The 20,433-nt window shown below is 39.4% G+C and overlaps 1 protein-coding gene across 1 annotated transcript; it reads right to left on the bottom strand.

The window, feature by feature from the left end:
- Positions 1-12,737: 12,737 nt before the first annotated feature.
- NHLRC3 (NHL repeat containing 3) lies at positions 12,738-20,429 on the bottom strand. Its single transcript, XM_081214619.1, has 7 exons — positions 20,144-20,429; positions 19,776-19,934; positions 19,318-19,465; positions 16,760-16,960; positions 15,902-15,993; positions 15,479-15,591; positions 12,738-14,885 (listed from the first exon to the last, which is right to left on the bottom strand). The coding sequence occupies exons 1-7, from the start codon at positions 20,225-20,227 to the stop codon at positions 14,633-14,635; spliced, it is 1,050 nt and encodes a 349-aa protein (XP_081070745.1). The 5' UTR covers positions 20,228-20,429; the 3' UTR covers positions 12,738-14,632.
- Positions 20,430-20,433: the final 4 nt, after the last annotated feature.

Here is a 20,433-nt window from a genome sequence, read left to right as displayed (position 1 = left end):
TGAGGAGTCAGACACTTTATGGATGGGGGGAAATCTCTGTCCTCTTTTTCTCAGGTAGAATCATCCATCATCAGCCCTATTAAGAGCTGAGAGGCTGAAGACATTTTAGTCCATTTTTTGTCTGCGTTGAACTTGTCTTCTACCTCTAGAGTTATGCCCTAGAGTATTCTCTGCATTACAGACTGTAAGGCCCAAACGAATTGGGAGACTGGACACAAAGTGACTCTTGAAGAAATGATGTCATTGAGAGCCATAAATTAAGGAGGATGTGACATACTTTACTGTCAGAGCTACAAGTTGATAAGGTTGATGTCTATTGAGAGCATCCCCTAGAGCAGGGGTGCCCAACCCCTGGGCCACAGACTGGTACCAGTCCGTGGCCTGTTAGGAACCGGGCCGCACAGCGGGAAGTGAGCAGTGGGCGAGCGAGCGAAGCTTCATCTGTATTTACAGCCGCTCTGCATCACTCGCATTACCGCCTGAGCTCCGCCTCCTGTCAGCATTATGGGGAGTTGTATAACTATTTCATTATATATTACAATGTAATAATAATAGAAATAGGACTTCTCTGGTGGCGCAGCGGTTAAGAATCCGCCTGCCAATGCAGGGGACATGGGTTCGAGCCCTGATCCGGGAAGATCCCACATGCTGCGGAGCAACTAAACCCCTGTGCCACAACTACTGAGTGTGTGCTCTAGAGCCCGGGAGCCACAACTACTGAGCCCGCGTGCCAGAACTGCTGAAGCCCGTGCGCCTAGAGCCCGTGCTCCGCAACAAGAGAAGCCACCGCAATGAGAAGCCCGCGCACCGCAAGGAAGGGTAGCCCCCGCTCGTCACAACTAGAGAAAGCCCGCACGCAGCAACGAAGACCCAACACAGCCAAAAATAAATTAATTAATTTAAAAAAAAAGAAATAAAGTGCACAATAAACGTAATGTGCTTGAATCATCCCCAAACCGTCCCCCCACATCCGTGGAAAAAAAATTGTCTTCCACGAAACTCGTCCCTGGTGCCAAAAACGTTGGGAACCGCTGCCCTACAGAAAGGAGAGGGACTTAGATTTCTAAGTCTGTGCCTGATGGAAGTGTTTTAGATTTTCGGCCTTATCTGCCTGCCATTACTATACTAATTTGGTAAATTCATGTTGTGTAATATGTCAACTGATCATAGAAAGTAATTTTTCTTAGTCCAAATCATTCTTTCTCATCACCTTTCCTCTTTTTTTTTTTTTTTGCGGTACACGGGCCTCTCACTGTTGTGGCCTCTCCCGTTGCGGAGCACAGGCTCCAGACACGCCGGCTCAGCGGCCATGGCTCACGGGCCCAGCCTCTCTGCGTCATGTGGGATCTTCCCGGACCGGGGCACGAACCGGTGTCCCCTGCATCGGCAGGCGGACTCTCAACCACTGCGCCACCAGGGAAGCCCCCTTTTCTCTTTCATGCATGCTCAACTCTTCTTCACTCTAACCAAGGTTTACCACTTCGACCCCTTCCCACCCACTAACTTTGCTGTTCAAACTGTTCAGCCACATCTGCATTGCTTTTCCTAACACTATACATTTCTCACCAGCCATAAGTGCTCTCTAGTCCCTAACCCTTAGTCATGCTTACTCACTGCTTTCTCTGGGCTACAAATCATGGCTAAGGAAGGTAAAGGAAATGAGAACACTTGACACATTCCATATTCTTGCTCCCTGATTTCAGTTGGCAAGGCATTCATTCCTTTTGTGTTTCCTAGCATCTGCTCTACAACAGCTGTCCAAACTGTCTTGACTTTCTTTTTACACTCAACCACTTTCTCTCACTCACCAGATGTAGGTGCAGGTCGAGATTATCAAGAAAGTGTTCTCCACCTGAAAGTCTTTTTTTGTTGTTGTTTTCATTCTCCATTTTCCAATCTTCTGGTTTGTCTGTTCTCCAATCTTCTGTTTCATTTTAAAATAAAATCTATTGAGGTTAATTTGCATACAACAAAACACACCCCACTTTATGTGTACAGTTTGATGAGCTTTGACAGATGTATATATCCAGGAAACTACCACCCAAAAGAAGATATAGAGTTTTTCCATAATGTGAAAAAAGTTGCCCTATTAGTATTCACAGTTAGTCACCCCCACCCCTCATGGCTCGAAACAGTGATGTGTTTTCTGTCACTATAGATTTCTTTTGCCTTTTCTAGGATTTCATGTAAATGAAGCCATACGGTCTGTATTCTTTTATTTCTGGCTTCTTGAGCTCAGCATCATATGTTTGAGATTCACCCACATCCATGGATGTGTCAGTTATATTTCTAAGTAAACTTTTGTTTGATCACACCCACACCCTTTCATTTACACATTGTGTATGCTTGCTTTCACGCTCCAGCGGCAGAGCTGAGTAGTAGGGACAGGTCGCATGGCCCAAAAAGCCTAAGATATTTACTATCTGGCCCTTCACAGAAAAAGGTTGCCAACTTCTGACCTAAGAGGTCAAATTTTATGGTATAAAGATTTCGTATTTCTTTATTCTTTTGATGTCTGTAGTAACTGTAGTCATAAAACTACTTTCATTCCCGATATTGGTAATTTTGCTTTTTTCTTGATTGGTACAGCTAAGAGGTTTATAAATTTCATTGATCTTTTCTAACACCTAGCTTTTTTTTCATTACTTTGTCTGTTTTCTACTTGACTCCCATTTATTTCTTATTTTCTTCATAATCTTTGGGTTAATTTGCTCCTCTGTGCCTGTTTTTTTTTTTTTTTTTTTTTGCAGTACAAGGGCCTCTCACTGTTGTGGACTCTCCCGTTGTGGCCTCTCCCATTGTGGAACACAGGCTCCGGACGTGCAGGCTCAGAGGCCATGGCTCACGGGCCCAGCCGCTCCGCGGCATGTGGGATCTTCCCGGACCGGGGCACAAACCCGTGTCCCCTGCATTGGCAGGTGGACTCTCAACTACTGCGCCACCAGGGAAGCCCCTCTGTGCCTTTTTAAGGTGAAATCATAGACCATTGATTTTAGATTTTCTTCTTTCCTACATATTTACAGCTATAAATATCTTTCTAAGCACTGCTTTAAATGCATTTCCCATATTTTGACTTGTATTTTCATTTACTTCACAATATTTTCCTAATCCTGCTGTGATTTTTTTTTCCTGTGACACGTTATTTACAAATGTAATATTTAATTTCTAAATATTTGGGGATTTTTCAGATATTATGTAGTTTTTGATTTCTAATTTAATTCTAATGTGGTCAGAAAAAAGATATTCTGTACAAGTCCAAATCTTCAAAATTGACTGACTGATCTATGGCATAACATGTGGTTTAACTTAGTGACTGTTCCTTGTGCACTTAGAAAGAATGTGTATCCAACAGCTGTACATAGTGTTCTATTGGGTGGGCCAAAAAGTTCATTTGGGTTTTTCCATAACATCTTATCCATGTGGTCAAAGTTGAGAGCATTATTCAGATAACCTACAATTTTACTGATTTTTTTTTGTGTGTGTGCTATTATTTGCTGAGAGATAAGTGTTAAAATTTCCAACTCTGATTGTGGATTTATTTTTCTTTTATTGTCAATTTTTCCTTTGATGTATTTCTAAACTGCTATTAATCTTATATTCATTTTGATTTTTAGCTCTTTCTGATATATTGAACCTTTCATCATTATAAGCTTTCTCTCTTTATCCCTTGTAATATTTCTTGCTCTGAAGTATACTTTGATTGACAGGAACATAGCTACTTCAGCTTTCTTATAATTACTGTTTGTAATGGAATATCTTTTTTCATCCTTTCACTTTAAACTATCCTGTCTTTATATACAAAGTTCATCTCTTGTATATCTTTTTTATCCAGTCTGATGCTCACTGAATTTTAACTGGGCTATTTAAATCATTTACGTATAATGTAATATTTAATAGGACTGGGTTTAAGTGTACGGTCATGCCATTTTCTATTTGTCCTTTTCTTTGTTCTTTTTCCCTCTTTTCCAGGCTTCTTTTGGAACTATTTGTACAGCATTTTACCTTCTTCTATTGGTTTATTACCTATACATTTTGTTTCATTTTTGGTTACACTAGAATTTACAATATTCCTTTTTAAGTTATCAGAGTCTACTTTCCAATGATATTATATCACTTCTCATGTTCTTACAACAGTATATTTTCATTTCTCCTATATCATCCTTGGTGATATTTCTGTCATACTTACTTCTACATGTTATATTAACACATCAATATATTATTACTAGTTTTGCTTTAAACAGTCATGTATCTTTTATTTTTTATTTTTATTTATTTTTAACATCTGTATTGGAGTATAATTGCATTACAATGATGTGTTAGTTTCTGCTTTATAACAAAGTGAATCAGCTATACATATACATATATCCCCATATCTCCTCCCTCTTGAGTCTTCCTCCCTCCCACCCTCCCTATCCCACCCCTCTAGGTGATCACAAAGTACCGAGCTGATCTCCCTGTGCTACGTGCCTGCTTCCCACTAGCTATCTGTTTTACATTTGGTAGTGTACATATGGCCATGTCACTCTCTCACTTCGTCCCAGCTTACCCTTCCCCCTTCCCATGTCCTGAAGTCCATTCTCTACATCTGCGTCTTTACTCCTGTCTTGCCCCTGGGTTCTTCAGAACCTTTTTTTTTTTTTTAGATTCCATATATATATGTGTTAGCATACGGTATTTGTTTTTCTCTTTCTGACTTACTTCAGTCTGTATAACAGACTCGAGGTCCATCCACCTCACTACAGATAACTCAATTTCATTTATTTATTTTATTTTTTTTTTTGCTGTACGCGGGCCTCTCACTGCTGTGGCCTCTCCCGTTGCGGAGCACAGGCTCCGGACACACAGGCTCCGCGGCCATGGCTCGCGGGCCCAGCCGCTGCGCGGCATGTGGGATCTTCCGGGATAGGGGCACGAACCCGTGTCCCCTGCATCGGCAGGCGGACTCTCAACCACTGCGCCACCAGGGAAGCCCTCATTTATTTTTATGGCTGAGTAATATTCCATTGTATATATGTGCCACATCTTCTTTATCCATTCATCTGTCGATGGATACTTAGGTTGCTTCCATGTCCTGGCTTTTGTAAATAGAGCTGCAATGAACATTGTGGTACATGACTCTTTTTGAATTATGGTTTTCTCAGGGTATATGCCCAGAAGTAGAATTGCTAGGTCATATGTTAGTTCTGCTTTTAGTTTTTTAAGGAACCTCCATACTGTTCTCCATAGTGGCTGCATCGATTTCCATTCACACCAACAGTGCAAGAGGGTTCCTTTTTCTCCACACCCTCTCCAGCATTTATTGTTTGTAGATTTTTGATGATGGCCATTCTGACTGGTGTGAGGTGATACCTCATTGTAGTTTTGATTTGCATTTCTCTAATGATTAATGATGTTGAGCATCCTTTCATGTATTTGTTGGCAATCTGTATATCTTCTTTGGAGAAATGTCTATTTAGGTCTTCTGCCCATTTTTGGATTGGGTTGTTTGTTTTTTTGATATTGAGCTGCATGATATGCTTGTATGTTTTGGAGATTAATCCTTTGTCAGTTGCTTCATTTGCAAATACTTTCTCCCATTCTGAGGGTTGTCTTTTTGTCTTGTTTATGGTTTCCTTTGCTGTGCAAAAGCTTTTAAGGTTCATTATGTCCCATTTGTTTATTTTCGTTTTTATTTCCATTTCTCTAGGAGGTGGGTCAAAAAGGATCTTGCTGTGATTTATGTCATAGAGTGTTCTGCCTATGTTTTCCTCTAAGAGTTTGATAGTGTCTGGCCTTACATTTAGGTCTTTAATCCATTTTGAGTTTATTTTTCTGTATGGTGTTAGGGAGTGTTCTAATTTCATTCTTTTACATGTAGCTGTCCAGTTTTCCTAGCACCACTTATTGAAGGGGCTGTCTTTTCTCCATTGTATATTCTTGCCTCCTTTATCAAAAATAAGGTGACCATATGTGCATGGGTTTATCTCTGGGCTTTCTATCCTGTTCCATTGATCTATATTTCTAAACAGTCCTTTATCTTTTAATAGAAATTTTAAAAAAGTGTCTTTTATGTTTAGCCACAGATTTGCCATTTCAGGCCCTTTTTATTCATTTGTGTAGATCCAAGTTTCCAACTGGTATCCTTTTCTTTCACACTATAGATCTTAATTTAACATTTCTTATAGTACAGATTTGATGGCAATGAGCATTTTCACTACTGGCTTGAAATGTCTTTATTTTTCCTCACTTTTCAAAGAAACATTCATTGGATATAGAATTCTAAAGTGACCTTTTTTTTCAGCAATTTAAAGTCATTCCATTGTCTGATGATTTGCAGTCATTCTTATATTTGTTCCCACTACATAATAACTATCCCATTTTCTCCAGTTTTCAAAAACACTTTCCTCTTTTCCTTCTGAGCTCTTACTAGCATCACCTTTAAAATTCAAATTTTTACTAACAATCTGTTTATAATGATACATATATTCTCTAAGATGATATAGGCTTTCACACTGTGCTCACTTACTTCTGGGCCCTCACCATTTGTGCCTTTAATGTCATACTTCTACCAACAGTCTAAGACAATCTAAGGGTTTTAAAAAATTATTATTATCATGCTCTTCAAAAATTTTCCAGTCTCTGCCTATCATCCAATTCCAAAGATCCTTACACATTTTTAGGTATATGTTACAGCAGTACTCCACTTCCAGGTAGCAAATCTGTATTAGTTTCCTGCAGCAACTGCATCAAAAACTTAGAGGCTTATACAACAGAAATTTATTCTTTCACAATACTCAGGGCCAAAAAATCCAAAATCAGTAGCACTGGGCCACAGTTGAGGCCCAGGCAGGGCCACGTCCCCTCTGGATGTGCTAGAAAAGAATCCATTTGCCTCTCCCAGCTTCTGGTGTCTGTTGGCATTCCTTGGCTTGTGGCTACATCACTCCAATCTCTGCCTTTATGGTCACATTGACATACTTTCTTCTGTGCATCAAATATCCTCCTGCCTCCCTCTTACAAGGACACATGAGATTGTATTAGGTCCACCCAGATAATCCAGGATAATCTCCTCTCAAAATCCTTACTGTAGTCACATCTGCAACATCTTTTTTAACATAAGGTAACATTCACGGGTTTTGGAAACCAGGACCCAAATATATTTGGACGGAGACATTATTCAAACTACCACAACCACCTCCTTATTTTCTTCAAATGAAATGGTTGCTGTCATCCTGGCCTCACTGAATGTCAGCTGGACACACAAAATTCAGCCTTTGTGAAAAAATTGTATTTATGGAGAGAAACAATAGGAAAGCAAGTCGGAGATATCTGTGTAAAATGTGATGTAGGTTACAGAATATTTTTTAAGCTTCTTTGACAATTCAAACAAACAAAAGTACATACCACCACCTAGAGTAATTTTGCCAAAAATAAAAAAATAAAATAAAATCTTAATCTGATGAAGCCTCAGCACTAACTACCAATTTACAGGAACTATAGGAGACAATGTAACATGTTAAACAAGTGCAGATAAAATCTACAAAATCCAGACTCTAGAACACTATGAAACAGAGGCTCACTTCTTTCAACAAATACATATAAGGTAAAACAAAGTGAGATTCAGAGCTGGAACTGGACAGAGCAAGAAAAAGAGGAGAAAGAGGAAGAAGCTACAAATTAAAGAAAATGTAAGAAACAAATCAATATATAGAATTTATTTCAACCCTGGCAAACAATTTAAAAAATCTATAAGATGAGGCAAAATTAGAACACTGACAATATTTACTAATATTAAGGAACTAAATTTTGAAGTCAGTAGCGTTGTTTCAAAAAAAATAACTGTTACCCTTTAGAAAACATGCTCCAATATTTAAAGATGAAATAATATGATGTTGGAGACAATGCAAAGTAGCCAATGGGCAGGGGTAAGTATGCAGGGGTATCAATAGAATGACACGGTTTATTGGTTGACAATTGTTGAAATATTTCACAGCATAGAAGAAAATTGGAAGGAATGGGTGTTTATTTAGCCAGTCAAGGGTTCATATGTACCACACATTCTAACCAGAATTTTCCCATTCAAACTCTTCTGTCTCCCCATGTAGAATGTAAATTCCAGAAAATTTACCTTGTTCATCACTGTATTCCTGGTACCTGGCATGTAGGTACCTGTTGGATGGATAAATAGCTTTAATGCAAAGTGAAAAATCTGTCTTTAAAAAATGGCCATTTCTAAATGACAGATAACTTAGCTTTTTACAACTATACCTTCAGTTTTTTTTTTGTTTGTTTGTTATTGTATTTTTTTTTTTTTGGCGGTACGCTGGCCTCTCACTGTTGTGGCCTCTCCCGTTGCGGAGCACAGGCTCCGGACGCACAGGCTCAGCGGCCATGGCTCACGGGCCCAGCCGCTCCGTGGCATGTGGGATCCTCCCGGACCGGGGCACGAACCCATGTCCCCTGCATCGGCAGGCGGACTCTCAACCACCACGCCACCAGGGAAGCCCACCTTCAGTTTTCAATACTGCGACTAAATACAGAATCATACAATAGGGAAGGTCATCTGGCCTCACCATCTTCCCAGTGTAAGAATCTCTGCCCAAAGGTGGCATGGCTGCCCATCTGTGGCTTAAATACTGCAAGTGAATCTCTTAAGGTTTAGTGAGTGCTTCCCGTGTGTCAGAGAATGGGTGTAATGCTCTTCATGCATGATCTTATTTGTATTCACAAGAATCCTATGAGGAAAATACTATTATTTCCATTTCACGAATGAGAAAAATGAAGCAGAGAATCTCAAAACAATACAGAAAGTTAAGTGGCAGGGCCTGGATCAGAACCCAGGTCGACCTAACTCCAGGTTTCAAGTCCTGAACCACTGAGCTTTACCACTCCCATCATTAACACAATCCATTCCACTGGAAGGTTTTTCCACTGGGCTGAGCCAATTGGCCCCTCTGTTATTTCTGCTCATTGTCTTAATTCTAGAGGAAAGCTCACTCTACTCCTACATGATCACCCTGTCAGGGTCTCAGAATTATTTCCAAACACCATGTTAGTTTGGTCCCCTGCTTTGGGATTAGAGTCTATTTGTGGCATTCTCCCTTAAAATGCTGCATCCCAAAGGAAACTTCAAGATCTCAGCTCTGCTTACGAGGATCACAGACTATCCTATCTATAAACTTGCCATTATATTTACATCAATGTTACCTGAGATTGCAACAAGTTTTTCTTTCTCTTTTTTTTTTTTTTTTTTTTTTTTTTTTGCGGTACGCGGGCCTCTCACTGTTGTGGCCTCTCCCATTGCGGAGCACAGGCTCCGGATGCCCAGGCTCCGAACGCGCAGGCTCAGCGGCCATGGCTCACGGGCCCAGCCGCTCCGCGGCATGTGGGATCTTCCTGGACCGGGGCATGAACCCACGTCCCCTGCATTGGCAGGCGGACTCTCAGCCACTGTGCCACCAGGGAAGCCCGCAACAAGTTTTTCTTAACATAGCTGTAATATTTTTGGTCAACAAACTTTCTAAATCTTTTTCAGACAATTTGTTGCCAAATCAGGTTTTTTCCATGACTCTTTCAATGCATATAATTTACATTTAGCCATGGTAAGTTGCAGTTAAGTCTTTTGATACAGTTGTTCTTAACTATTTGGGCATAATGCCCTTTACACAGACACTTAAACACGCACACACACACACCCCACAAAGAAAAAAAACTGGATAAATTTTTAAAATTAGCGTTGATTAAAAACAAATGTATACATAATTAGTTCCTAAATCCCTTTAGTTAAGTAAAAATTAGTATTTAGTTAAACACAGTAAACATCAAAACATTAAAATATTCCTGTACACATACTATGAAAAAAAATGTTATAAAAATTTGGTGATTGTGACCACTTGTAATACATAAAAGTCCTATGGGAAAAAAATTTGCATAACACATTATAGTAATCAATTCTGGTAAAGAATAAATCTGAGATATGCACCATGCTACTAACATTTTCTTTCTTGAGAATGAAGTGGCTGAAAACTGAGAAGCCAGTTTAGGATATGAACCTGTTGTGACACAGACAATTTGATCTACCTTTTAAAAGATTTTATTCAAAAGACTCAACGTACTGGGCTTCCCTGGTGGTGCAGTGGTTGAGAATCTGCCTGCTAATGCAGGGGACACGGGTTCGAGCCCTGGTCTGGGAGGATCCCGCATGCCGCGGAGCAACTAGGCCCGTGAGCCACAACTACTGAGCCTGCGCGTCTGGACCCTGTGCTCCGCAACAAGAGAGGCTGCGATAGTGAGAGGCCCGCGCACCGCCATGAAGAGTGGCCCCCGCTTGCCACAACTAGAGAAAGCCCTTGCACAGAAACGAAGACCTAACAGCAAAAATAAATAAATAAATTACTAAACTCCTACCCCCAACATCTTCTTTAAAAAAAAAAAAAAAAAAAAAGACTCAACTTACCTAAAACATGCTCATTTCAAAGCATGCTTGTTTCATGAATGACATGGTGTCTTTTCTTTACAAATTGCATTAAAGCAGAATTAAATCATGACAATATAATTTCATTGTTTACAATGGAAGAAACAAAAGTTTCAAAGAGTGCTGTTTTTCATTGTTCAAATTCCACTCAGTTCTTATATACAAAGAGTATCTACATGTCATTAAATGTTCAGAGGATTAATTTACTTAATAAATTCAGGGATTCTATGGGTAAGTGCGTGGTAGAGAAATGACTTGGTCTCTTTGTAAATAATCCATTTTGCTCATCTGTAAAAGAGTCAACAGCCACAGAGCAAAATTGTTAAAACAACAAAAAGCTAGTAGGGAGAAAAGGAATAATTCCCTGCTAACACAAATATATTTTCTATTGCACTAAATATACCTTTCAGGTTACAGTTTTAAATGTTTAAAAAGGGTTATTCACTTCTGGCTGTCAGTTTGAACTACTGAAAAGATTTCACCTTTTTTTTTTCTTAAACATGGCAATGTTCAATGAAAACAGTAGAAAGTTCCAACAACCCTTGGAAAATATGTCACCTATAAACCAATTTCCTCAAGATGTAAGCAAACTGAAGAAAAAGAAGAAAAATTATGTGTGGTTAACACTACAGCCTCAGATTTTAAGCAAAGTATAAAGTCAACAGATGTCCACATTTGATTCCAAGAAACACTTACCATAAGCTGGACTCTGCTGCCCTCTTTTGTATCATGAATGTAACACAAGTACCAAAGGGCACTTCCACAAAGAGCCTGAAAAGTAAAGGGGGTTTGTGTGGCTCGTTTTCCCACCTAGATAGTGAACTGCTAGGGCAGAAGACGCTTGCCTAATTGTCTTCATACATTTGTTGTTTCGTACATTTTTGTTGTATAAATACATGTGATTTATTCTGACTTTTTAAAAAAGACTTCATCGATTCTGATTTACTTTGGTGCGTCTGAGGAGCAAAAATCTGAGTTTCCAGTTTTATTTACTTATTTTTACATCTTTATGGAGTAGAATTGCTTTACAGTGGTGTGTTAGTTTCTGCTGTATAACAAAGTGAATCAGCTATATGTTTGCATATATCCCCATATCCCCTCCCTCTTGCATCTCCCTCCCACCCTCCGTGTCCCACCCCTCTAGGTGGTCACAAAGCACCGAGCTGATCTCCCTGTGCTATGCGGCTACTTCCCGCTAGCTATCCATTTTACCTTTGGTAGTGTATATATGTCCATGCCACTCTCTCACTTCGTCCCAGCTTACCCTTCTCCCTCCCCCTGTCTTCAGGTCCATTCACTATGTCTGTGTCTTTATTCCTGTCCTTGGATGGTCCTCGAGTCTGTCATACAGAGTGAAGTAAGTCAAAAAGAGTTCCTTTCCAATGTTGACTATCCAATCTATCCTGCTTTAAAATCCAATGTTTTAAAACCAACGAAAGCAAAACAAAAGTTAGGCCTTGATTGCTTTTAGCTTAACAGCCACATTGTTTGAAGTTGTCTTTTAATCTGTTATATGACGTGAGCACAAAGTATAGAGGTCTCCTTCGCTTATCGTCACACTGCATACATGGTTTCTTTGATGGACAAATGTTCCATTTTAAAGACCCAATGGTGTAGTGGAGGTTAAGAAACATACCTATAGCCTTTGGTTTTCTAACTTAGAACACCCTACCCCTTTCCCCCCAGAATAAATCTAGAAAGTAGAGGTGTAAAGAGATTCCATTTCTAATGCAAAAATATAGTTAGCTAGTTATTACTATCATTTGTACCCACCCACCATCTTAAACGCCACATTAAGGGGGCTTCCCTGGTGGCACAGTGGTTGGGAATCCGCCTGCCAAAACAGGGGACATGGGTTCGAGCCCTGGTCTGGGAAGATCCCACATGCAGCGGAGCAACTAAGCCCGTGCGCCACAACTGCTGAGCCTGCGCTCTACAGCCTGTGCTCCGCAGCAAGAGAGGCCACTGCAGAGAGGGGTCCGAGTAGCCCCTGCTCGCCGCAACTAGAGAAAGCCCATGCACAGCAACGAAGACCCAATGGAGCGCCCCCCCCCCCGCCAAAAAAAAGCCACATTAAGTCTTCTAAGCAACCTCTAGCAATATTTACACACTTCAGCCCTCACTTCAACTGTGAATGAAGAGGATACACTCTCAACCTGTGATTTCACGACTGCTGAAATCCTTCAATGGAATAAGAAATTATAGACTGCTTTTATAACAATAAAATCAAGCTTTAATTGGAAAATCAGACAATATTGCATTCTTTCCAAAACTTTTATTTTTATTTTTTAATAGAAAATACAACATATTTCTCATTCAATTAATTTAACCAATTAATCCAAAGGAAAAAATGAGATACCATGATTACAAGTATGCTAATAAAATAAACACTTTTAGCAGGACACATGGAAACAATACTTTCAGCAAGTTTTATAAAAATCTGGTATAAAACAAAGTTAAATACAACATTTTTGAAATGACAAAGTCTAACCTATATTCTTTCAAAGAGACATTTATTTGCACTTCTTGTCCTGGCATGGAAACAAAACAAGTAAAACCTTAAATTATTTCCTTTCATCCAAGTCGATTTGGCTAAACTGCATAAAATTTGTGAGGATACGTTTTGAAAAAAAGCAAGAAATGCAAAATTAAGGCAAAACTGATAGCTGGTATCACAGGTAAATAGCACATTTAGTAGGACCCTTGCTAATAAGATGACTTTAATGTACTTGGAGCTACAGATTTCAAAGGGCACATTTGTACTTATTGCACATGTGATCCTCACAGCCTTCCTGAAGGAGGAAAGGCAATGATGTTCCCATTTCACTGAAGAGAAAACTAAGGCAGCTCACTTAGATCACACAGCTTGACCAGTGGCACAAACACACAGCAATGGCCTTGGAACACAGGAGAGAGTTTCCTGTTGGTAGATTTACCTTCCTAACTGCATCAAGATATGACAAAAGTGTAAGTTCCTCGAGGTCTGGAAAACAGACTCCAGTCGTAACAGGTAATGAAGGCAGTCAGCTCAAGATCTCTCACTTGCCGTACAATTTACAGTAAAACACTGAGATAAAGACGGAGGCTGATACGAGAAAAGGCGAAGAATGATTTGAAAGATTGTAATACGGCAAGGTTCCTTCCAAACCTAGAATGAACTAGAACAAACTGAACAAATGGTCTTCATTGGGAGGCCAATATTCAAAGGGGTAAAAAAGAGACATAGACATAGAAAGGTAGGAAATTCTTCCTCTTAATAGCTCCAAGTGTTTGGCACACATTCTCCCGTAAATAATTCTAAAACTTCCTTGAGGTAGACAAATGTTAGAAATGGACAGAGTTCATGTAAAAAAGAGACGGATGGATGGATGGAAGGAAGGAAGGAAGGAAGGGAGGGAGGGAGGGGGCGGCTCTGAGGGGAACTATTTTTAACGCTACCTTTAAAAACCATTCCAGTTATTTGTAAAAACCCCTTTCGGTAAAGTGCTTGACGCTAGCCATTTTATTCCTACACTTAAAGGATGAAACTACGTACCCTACAGCTAAAGGACCAAAGCCAAGTTGGGCCTGTAAAATAAAGTCTACCAAGGTTCACAGCAAGCGAGCACTTCTCTTAACATCTGTACCTGGATGTCGGTCTCTCCTCCTGTTTTTCAAGTCAGAGCTCAACCGGACTCCCCTGCAAAGTCTCCAGGATTCAGACATAACACCGCTCCTTCTGCAAGTTCTACTTCCCTGGTGCGTTGCTGCTGCCGTGTTTTGTGGACTGTAAGCTACTCAGAGGCACACAGACAACCCTGCCTCCTCATTCCTGAATCTTCAGGACCTGGCACTCTGTGGGTTCTCGTTAATCAAGACCCCATCTGACCCCATCCCTCAAGCAGTTCATTTTTTACTAAGTGAATAAAGTGAAGGTTTGTGTTGTTTATGTGAAATTCAATAAATTATCCTGCAAACCCATTTTTATTCCTGTGTTTCCCGCCCCCCAGGGAGAATGAGTCTATAGGGCAAATTACTGGGTTACCACCTTAGTCCCGCTTTCCCATCCCATTTTTCATTAGAGTTACATTTCTTTCATGAAAGTATCCTTATGCACTCATGTGTGAAACAAAGTCACAAGAATGCCCCAAAGTTGAGAATCTGAACTTCCACTTGAAAGACCTTCAGGGAAAGAAACAGTTACGAATCGAATGAAGAGAAATAGCTATTCACAGGGACGTATTTTTGTACTTGTTTTGCTCCAATTTCTGCTACATAGATTGCTCCAGTCTTCCCACTGACGTCTAAGAGATGAGGTGAGACCTGATCCGCCAGCTGGATCGTGCTGATCACCGAACAGTCGCCAATGCTTCCTACCGGGGGCGCCGCCACGAGTAAGAGGCGGCTCAGATTCAGCTGGGCTACAATCAAGTGCTTCCCGTCTGGAGTAAATCTAAGGAGGAAGACATGTCACATAATCAACCGGGGCAAAGTTAACATAAATGTCTATTTTTTCAACATGTGTATCCCCTACAGTGCTACACAACAGTAAGGACCTGCTTGCTGAAGGCTTCTTTTAAGGGGGCTTGAAAATTGATCTGATTCTGCTTCGCAGGGAACAAGAGATTTGTGATGACAGACTTAACCAAAGATTAGTTTACGTTTTTAAAATGAACAATATTGGAATATTACACAGAGATGAAACTAATGGAGAATCGGTGTCAGGCTGGGTCTGAAACTATAGACTCAAGATTTTTATGTTCATTCTCTGTTTAAAAATAAACTGCATCTCAAGGGCAGAGGATGTAGGAAGGTCCAGCCTTTATTATCTCTGATACTTGGATCCCACAGCGTGCTGGGAGCTTAACTGCATTCACACTGCCTGGGATTTGAAATATGATTACATGTTCTCTGAAAACTCCTTTCCTTCTCCTTTTTCCCTGATAAAAATTAACAGTAAATGTTTCAAACTTTCAGCTAGCTCTTCAGAGAAACTTAACGTAAACCAAATCAAACAAGCATTTTAAAACAAAAAGAAACGATTACCTGACTGCAGAAGGTCCCTCTTCGGAGAAACAATTATTCCAAGCTCCTAGCCACTCCCCCGTGTCTTTATCAAACACCTGAATTCTTTTATTGCCTCGGTCCGCCACCCACACCTGGGAACCCAAAGAAAGGAAAAAGACGAGGGGGAGAGAATGAATGTTTATTTTCATTAGTTTCATAAACACTCCCATTGAGGACTTAGAGGACCTCAAAGAAGAGAATATTAAAAACCCCATTTTCAGGTAAGAAACTCAAATGCAGAAAAGTTAAATACTTTGTTTTAAGTAGAGCTTACAATAAGCGAGAGAGCCATGTACGGCCATCCGTCTTAACCCGAAGCCTATATATCCCATGTGCCCAGATATCCATGCTCGGCACCACCCCCATATATTCAGACGGTCCACAGCGACGCCGTATATTTACCCGACTATCAGAATCAACTGTAACACTGTGAGGAATGCTGAACTTAGCAGGCCCTGTCCCATTTTCTCCATGTAGCCAAAGGATCATGAAATCTATAAATGGTACACATATATGGTCAGAACAACATACAGAATACCTTATGCATTTACATGTTATATTTTATGTCATAAGTTACAAACCGTTCAGTTATACCCCCAGCTGATTATGTTTTCCTGGCTTTCTGTTTATACATCCATTTGACTAATTTGTATGCTTAAAAAAATTCTTTCCCTGTTTCAAGCAATTAATCTGCTTCTTTAATGACTGTTTCCACCTGAATTTTTCATAACTCAAAACCACTGTTCAGGGTTCATGTCAAGCTCGTCCTGAAAACTGGTTCCCCTTAAAACCAACCTGTTATTTGGTATTACCATTCCCCTGAGCTTAAAAATTATGTTTCTATAGGTCGTCTTATTTAATTCCCCTGTACTGAGTTGAAGGTGTCCCTCTCCCCAGCCCCACCAAAAAAAAAAGATATGTCCAAGTCTCAATCTCCAGAGCTGTGAATGTGACCTTAATTGTATCTGCAAAGGCCCTATTTACAATAAGTTAGGGATATTGAGATAAGGTGGTTCTGGATTTAGAGCAGACCCTGAATCCAATGGCTAGTGCCCTTATAAGAGAAAGGAGAGGAGATTTGAGACAAAGAGACACACAGAGAAGAAGGAAATGTGAAGATAGAGGCAAAGGCTGAAGTTATACTGAGTATCAGACAAATTAAATCCAACTTATTAAGTAACATTCTTATATTGGATTGGCCAAAAAGTTCCTTCAGTTTTAAAGTATTGCAATAATACCATACAAAACTAAGCCACGTACCTTGGGACAATTTGATCAACCTGTTATTCAGTCCTCCATCTCCATCCACAATGTAAATATCCCCTGTGTCTTCTACATATAATTCTGCAGGGTTATCAAACTGCAGGGGGTTTAAACCAGTGCCTTTTTTGCCTGGGGTACCCAAAACTTGAACAAGATCACCAAAGGAATTGTATTTTTTAATAGTATGACCGTAGAGTCCTATAAAGATAGACATGCACATTTCAAAAATATAACCATTGTGCAAACATTCACATTTTTCAAGTGAGCTGAGAGCAAAAATTTAACAGAATAGCAACAAAAAGTTAAAAGGCTCAGATAATTAAATGTTATATTTGACAAGCAATAGAGCTTCATTAGTTATAGCCAAATCTGTTCATGAATTAAAACCTCAGGTACTCCAAAGTAAGATTCTAAATCCAAATAAAGAAAACTGGAAAAAAAAAAAATTGGACTCCTTAAACAGAAGGCTCATGATGTAAAAGTACTGGTACACCATTTTCTTTTTTTAATCTTATCACCTTGTATAAGGAAATTAAGAAGGATCTGGAAAACGAACAACTTATATTTGAAAACTGTTATTCCAGTCATTCATGGGCAGATCTCCAATTTCAGTGGGTGACTGAAAAAGTTCATTATAATACAAACTTCTGTTTATTTGTTTATAAAAGTCATTTATATCTATTCTTTGTTAATTTTTTAAAGTTTTTTTTTTTATTGCGGTAACACTGGTTTATAACAATACTGACTTTTTAAAGCTACATTTTCTCCTAGTGGAAACAAATACAAAATTCAACCCATTAGCTTTTCTTTCCTAAGAAAGGAATAGATCTTTCCAAATCACCAGTATCTGATCTTCTCACACTGAAACTTCTTTGAGTTAAAATTATCTTACAAGCAAAAGTATAAAGTGGAATATTAACAAATAGGGAAAAACTATAAAGCAGTTACCAGAAACCAACTTGAAGGCATACCAAGACCAACTAACAGGTAGGCATTCAAATGATAAATTGGAAACAATGGGCTCTCTGGAAATAAAGTGAATCAGCTTGCATTACAATCCTATCTTGACAATTGTATTTATTATTATACTTGTTTTGGAGACTTGAGCTAAAGTCTGTAGCAATAATAAGAGAACAAAACATTAAAGAAAGCAAACTACAAAGTCTCTAAGGAATTGGAAAAGAAATAGAATACCAGTAAATAATTTTTTTAATGGCTATGATATGCAGCCATGTTTTTACTGAAGAGAATTTATTCTTCGAAATATAGGAAGGAATAGAAAAACTGTCTTCAGATCTGTGTGTGGAAAAACAACCTATAATGGAAAGAATGAAGAGATCATGCGTGTTCTTTTTATTTCTGGGAACCAATGAAGTATTTTATAAAAAAGGATCACATGAATGGAACAAATTAAAAAGTAATGGCCTCTTCTAACAGTGAATCCCAAAAGGAAAAAAAAGTGAAAATAATCAAATTTCATAGGGTCTAACAATGAACTCAGAGATAACTTAGATTTTGGGGGTTAACCAAAATCTTACCATCCAAAACACAGCTTTAAATAAATGGGTCATGGGGCTGAGGCTCAGAAATCTTTTGGGTTCTGAGAACAGATGTGGTAAGGGCACTTCTTACAAAAACTGAGACCTCTTTAATTCCAAAATAGTATCTGAATTAGCCAGAAGTGGGGAAACAGAAGGACCTTCAAGCCATGAACATAACTGGGACAAGTAAGACTAGAAATATTTTAATATCTCTTTCCTTCCTGAGATCCTAAGATGATACCAGGTTATCTCTTATACCATCTTAAGCCACAAGCACAAGCAAACAGTTATCTCTGAAAACGTATCTCACAATTTTAAGTTCAACTCTGCTTACTTTGCAGCACATTCTACTAAAAATATTCGACAGAAGAAGGTTTCAGACATGCTGAAGTCAGTGGGATTTCAGAAACATTACCAGCAGTTTGTGCAGATCTTCTACTTTGGGCAAGAAAACAGTTCTGGTTTCTCAGCATAATCTCACTCTCTCTCTTTTGTTTCACCTGGAATAATTTTTTTTTCACTTTTTAAAGTATGTGGTTCCATAGCAAGAATTGAAGTCAAAGATTTTTCATTATATTGTCACATGAGATCTGTTTAAAACTATTAGGCATTTAGCCTATTATAACTTCTGTTATCAGCATAATTTCTTTCGAAAGAGAAGTGGTAAAGGAAAACGAAAAGCAAGGACTCCATTCATTAGCTTTTAGAGATCTCCATCTTATTTTGCTTCACAGAAGAAGTTCAGAATGATCTAATCTAGGAAGAGCAACTGATATTTTAAAAAGCAAAAGCCCTGTGACAACTTAAAGGAAAGATCATAATAATTATAGCCTCCTTGTTAAATGTCTTGATTCTACAGAAGTACAATATAAAGGTTTAGAAACAAGCCATTTCACGAATGATTAAAGGAATTACAATTAGATGCGGCCACTCTGATTTTAAAATAGACAAGCAAGAACATGGGCAAAGATGTGATTTCTAGCAAGATAATTTAATAGGTATTACTACACATACCACTTCCTACATCCGTGATCCAGACGGATTGTTCATGTGGTGTACTGGCTGCACATATACCATGAGGTGTGTCAACTGTATAATTCCAGGCTCGTAGGAAATATCCATCCTCTGTGAATACTAATACCTTTGGGATGTTATCCCCTCTCTGAAGGTATACAAAAATAACTGCTTAGATAGGATCACTTTTAAGGAAGCAATCTTTATTTTGGCAGAGAGAAACAAAAATTATAGGTTAACCGAGGAACTTAGTAACGTTTAAAAAACCATCTACAAAACCTTACAATATTAATCTCTATCGCGTTCAAAACCAAAGTATTAACTGTAACTCAAAAAACTAATTCCACAATTGGCGTAATATAAACGTATACAGTTACTGAGTTCGGTGAGACAGGAAAACTGTTTTCTTTGTATTCATAAGCTAAAAAAAATTTTTTTTAAATCCCCATTTTACTTACTTGGGCTACGTAAACCAATCCGTCGAGGGAGTCAACTGCAACACCAAATGTTGCTCCAGTAAAGTATTCTGAATACTTAGGCCAATCCACATCCAGCCGGTAAAGGGCTTCCTCAGCTCTCCAGGAAATTTTAAAAGCAAAGTGAAGAGGTAACGGGAGCTGGGAAAGAAGAGAAAATAAGGAAAATGGCGATGTACCATATTACACACGTTTTAACGCTAAGAAACAGGCAACGCGTCGGCGGTTCGGCCCCCGGTGCAGGTTCTGAGATGAACTAGTAAGAGAACCAACGCCATCTCCATCCCAAGACCGTCTCCCCACAGTGCTATCCACACACCCGACAGCCATTTCCTCACTATCCAACTCACCCGAGAGGCACAAAATCGAGAATGGAAAACCAGAAACGCAAGAAAGAAGCCAGCGCCGGCTACGCAGACCCAGAATCTCGTCATGACTAGACAGGAATCCTGGCGAGGGAGAAAGATAGGCAGGCGGCTGGGGGCCGCCCGGACAGCCTCAGGTCCACGCGGTTCGTCGCTGCACTGAGCTCCTAGCTCCAACGCGCCTAGGAGAGAACCAGAAGGCAGCAAAGACCAGGGCGAAAGAAAATCAGAACCGGGGTTCCGGATTTTCAGCGCGTTCCCGCCGCCCGCCTCCC

Source organism: Mesoplodon bidens, assembly GCF_964165515.1.
Source record: "Mesoplodon bidens genome assembly, chromosome: 17".
Classification (NCBI taxonomy): domain Eukaryota; kingdom Metazoa; phylum Chordata; class Mammalia; order Artiodactyla; family Ziphiidae; genus Mesoplodon; species Mesoplodon bidens.
This window is presented reverse-complemented; position numbering and strand designations above follow the sequence as displayed.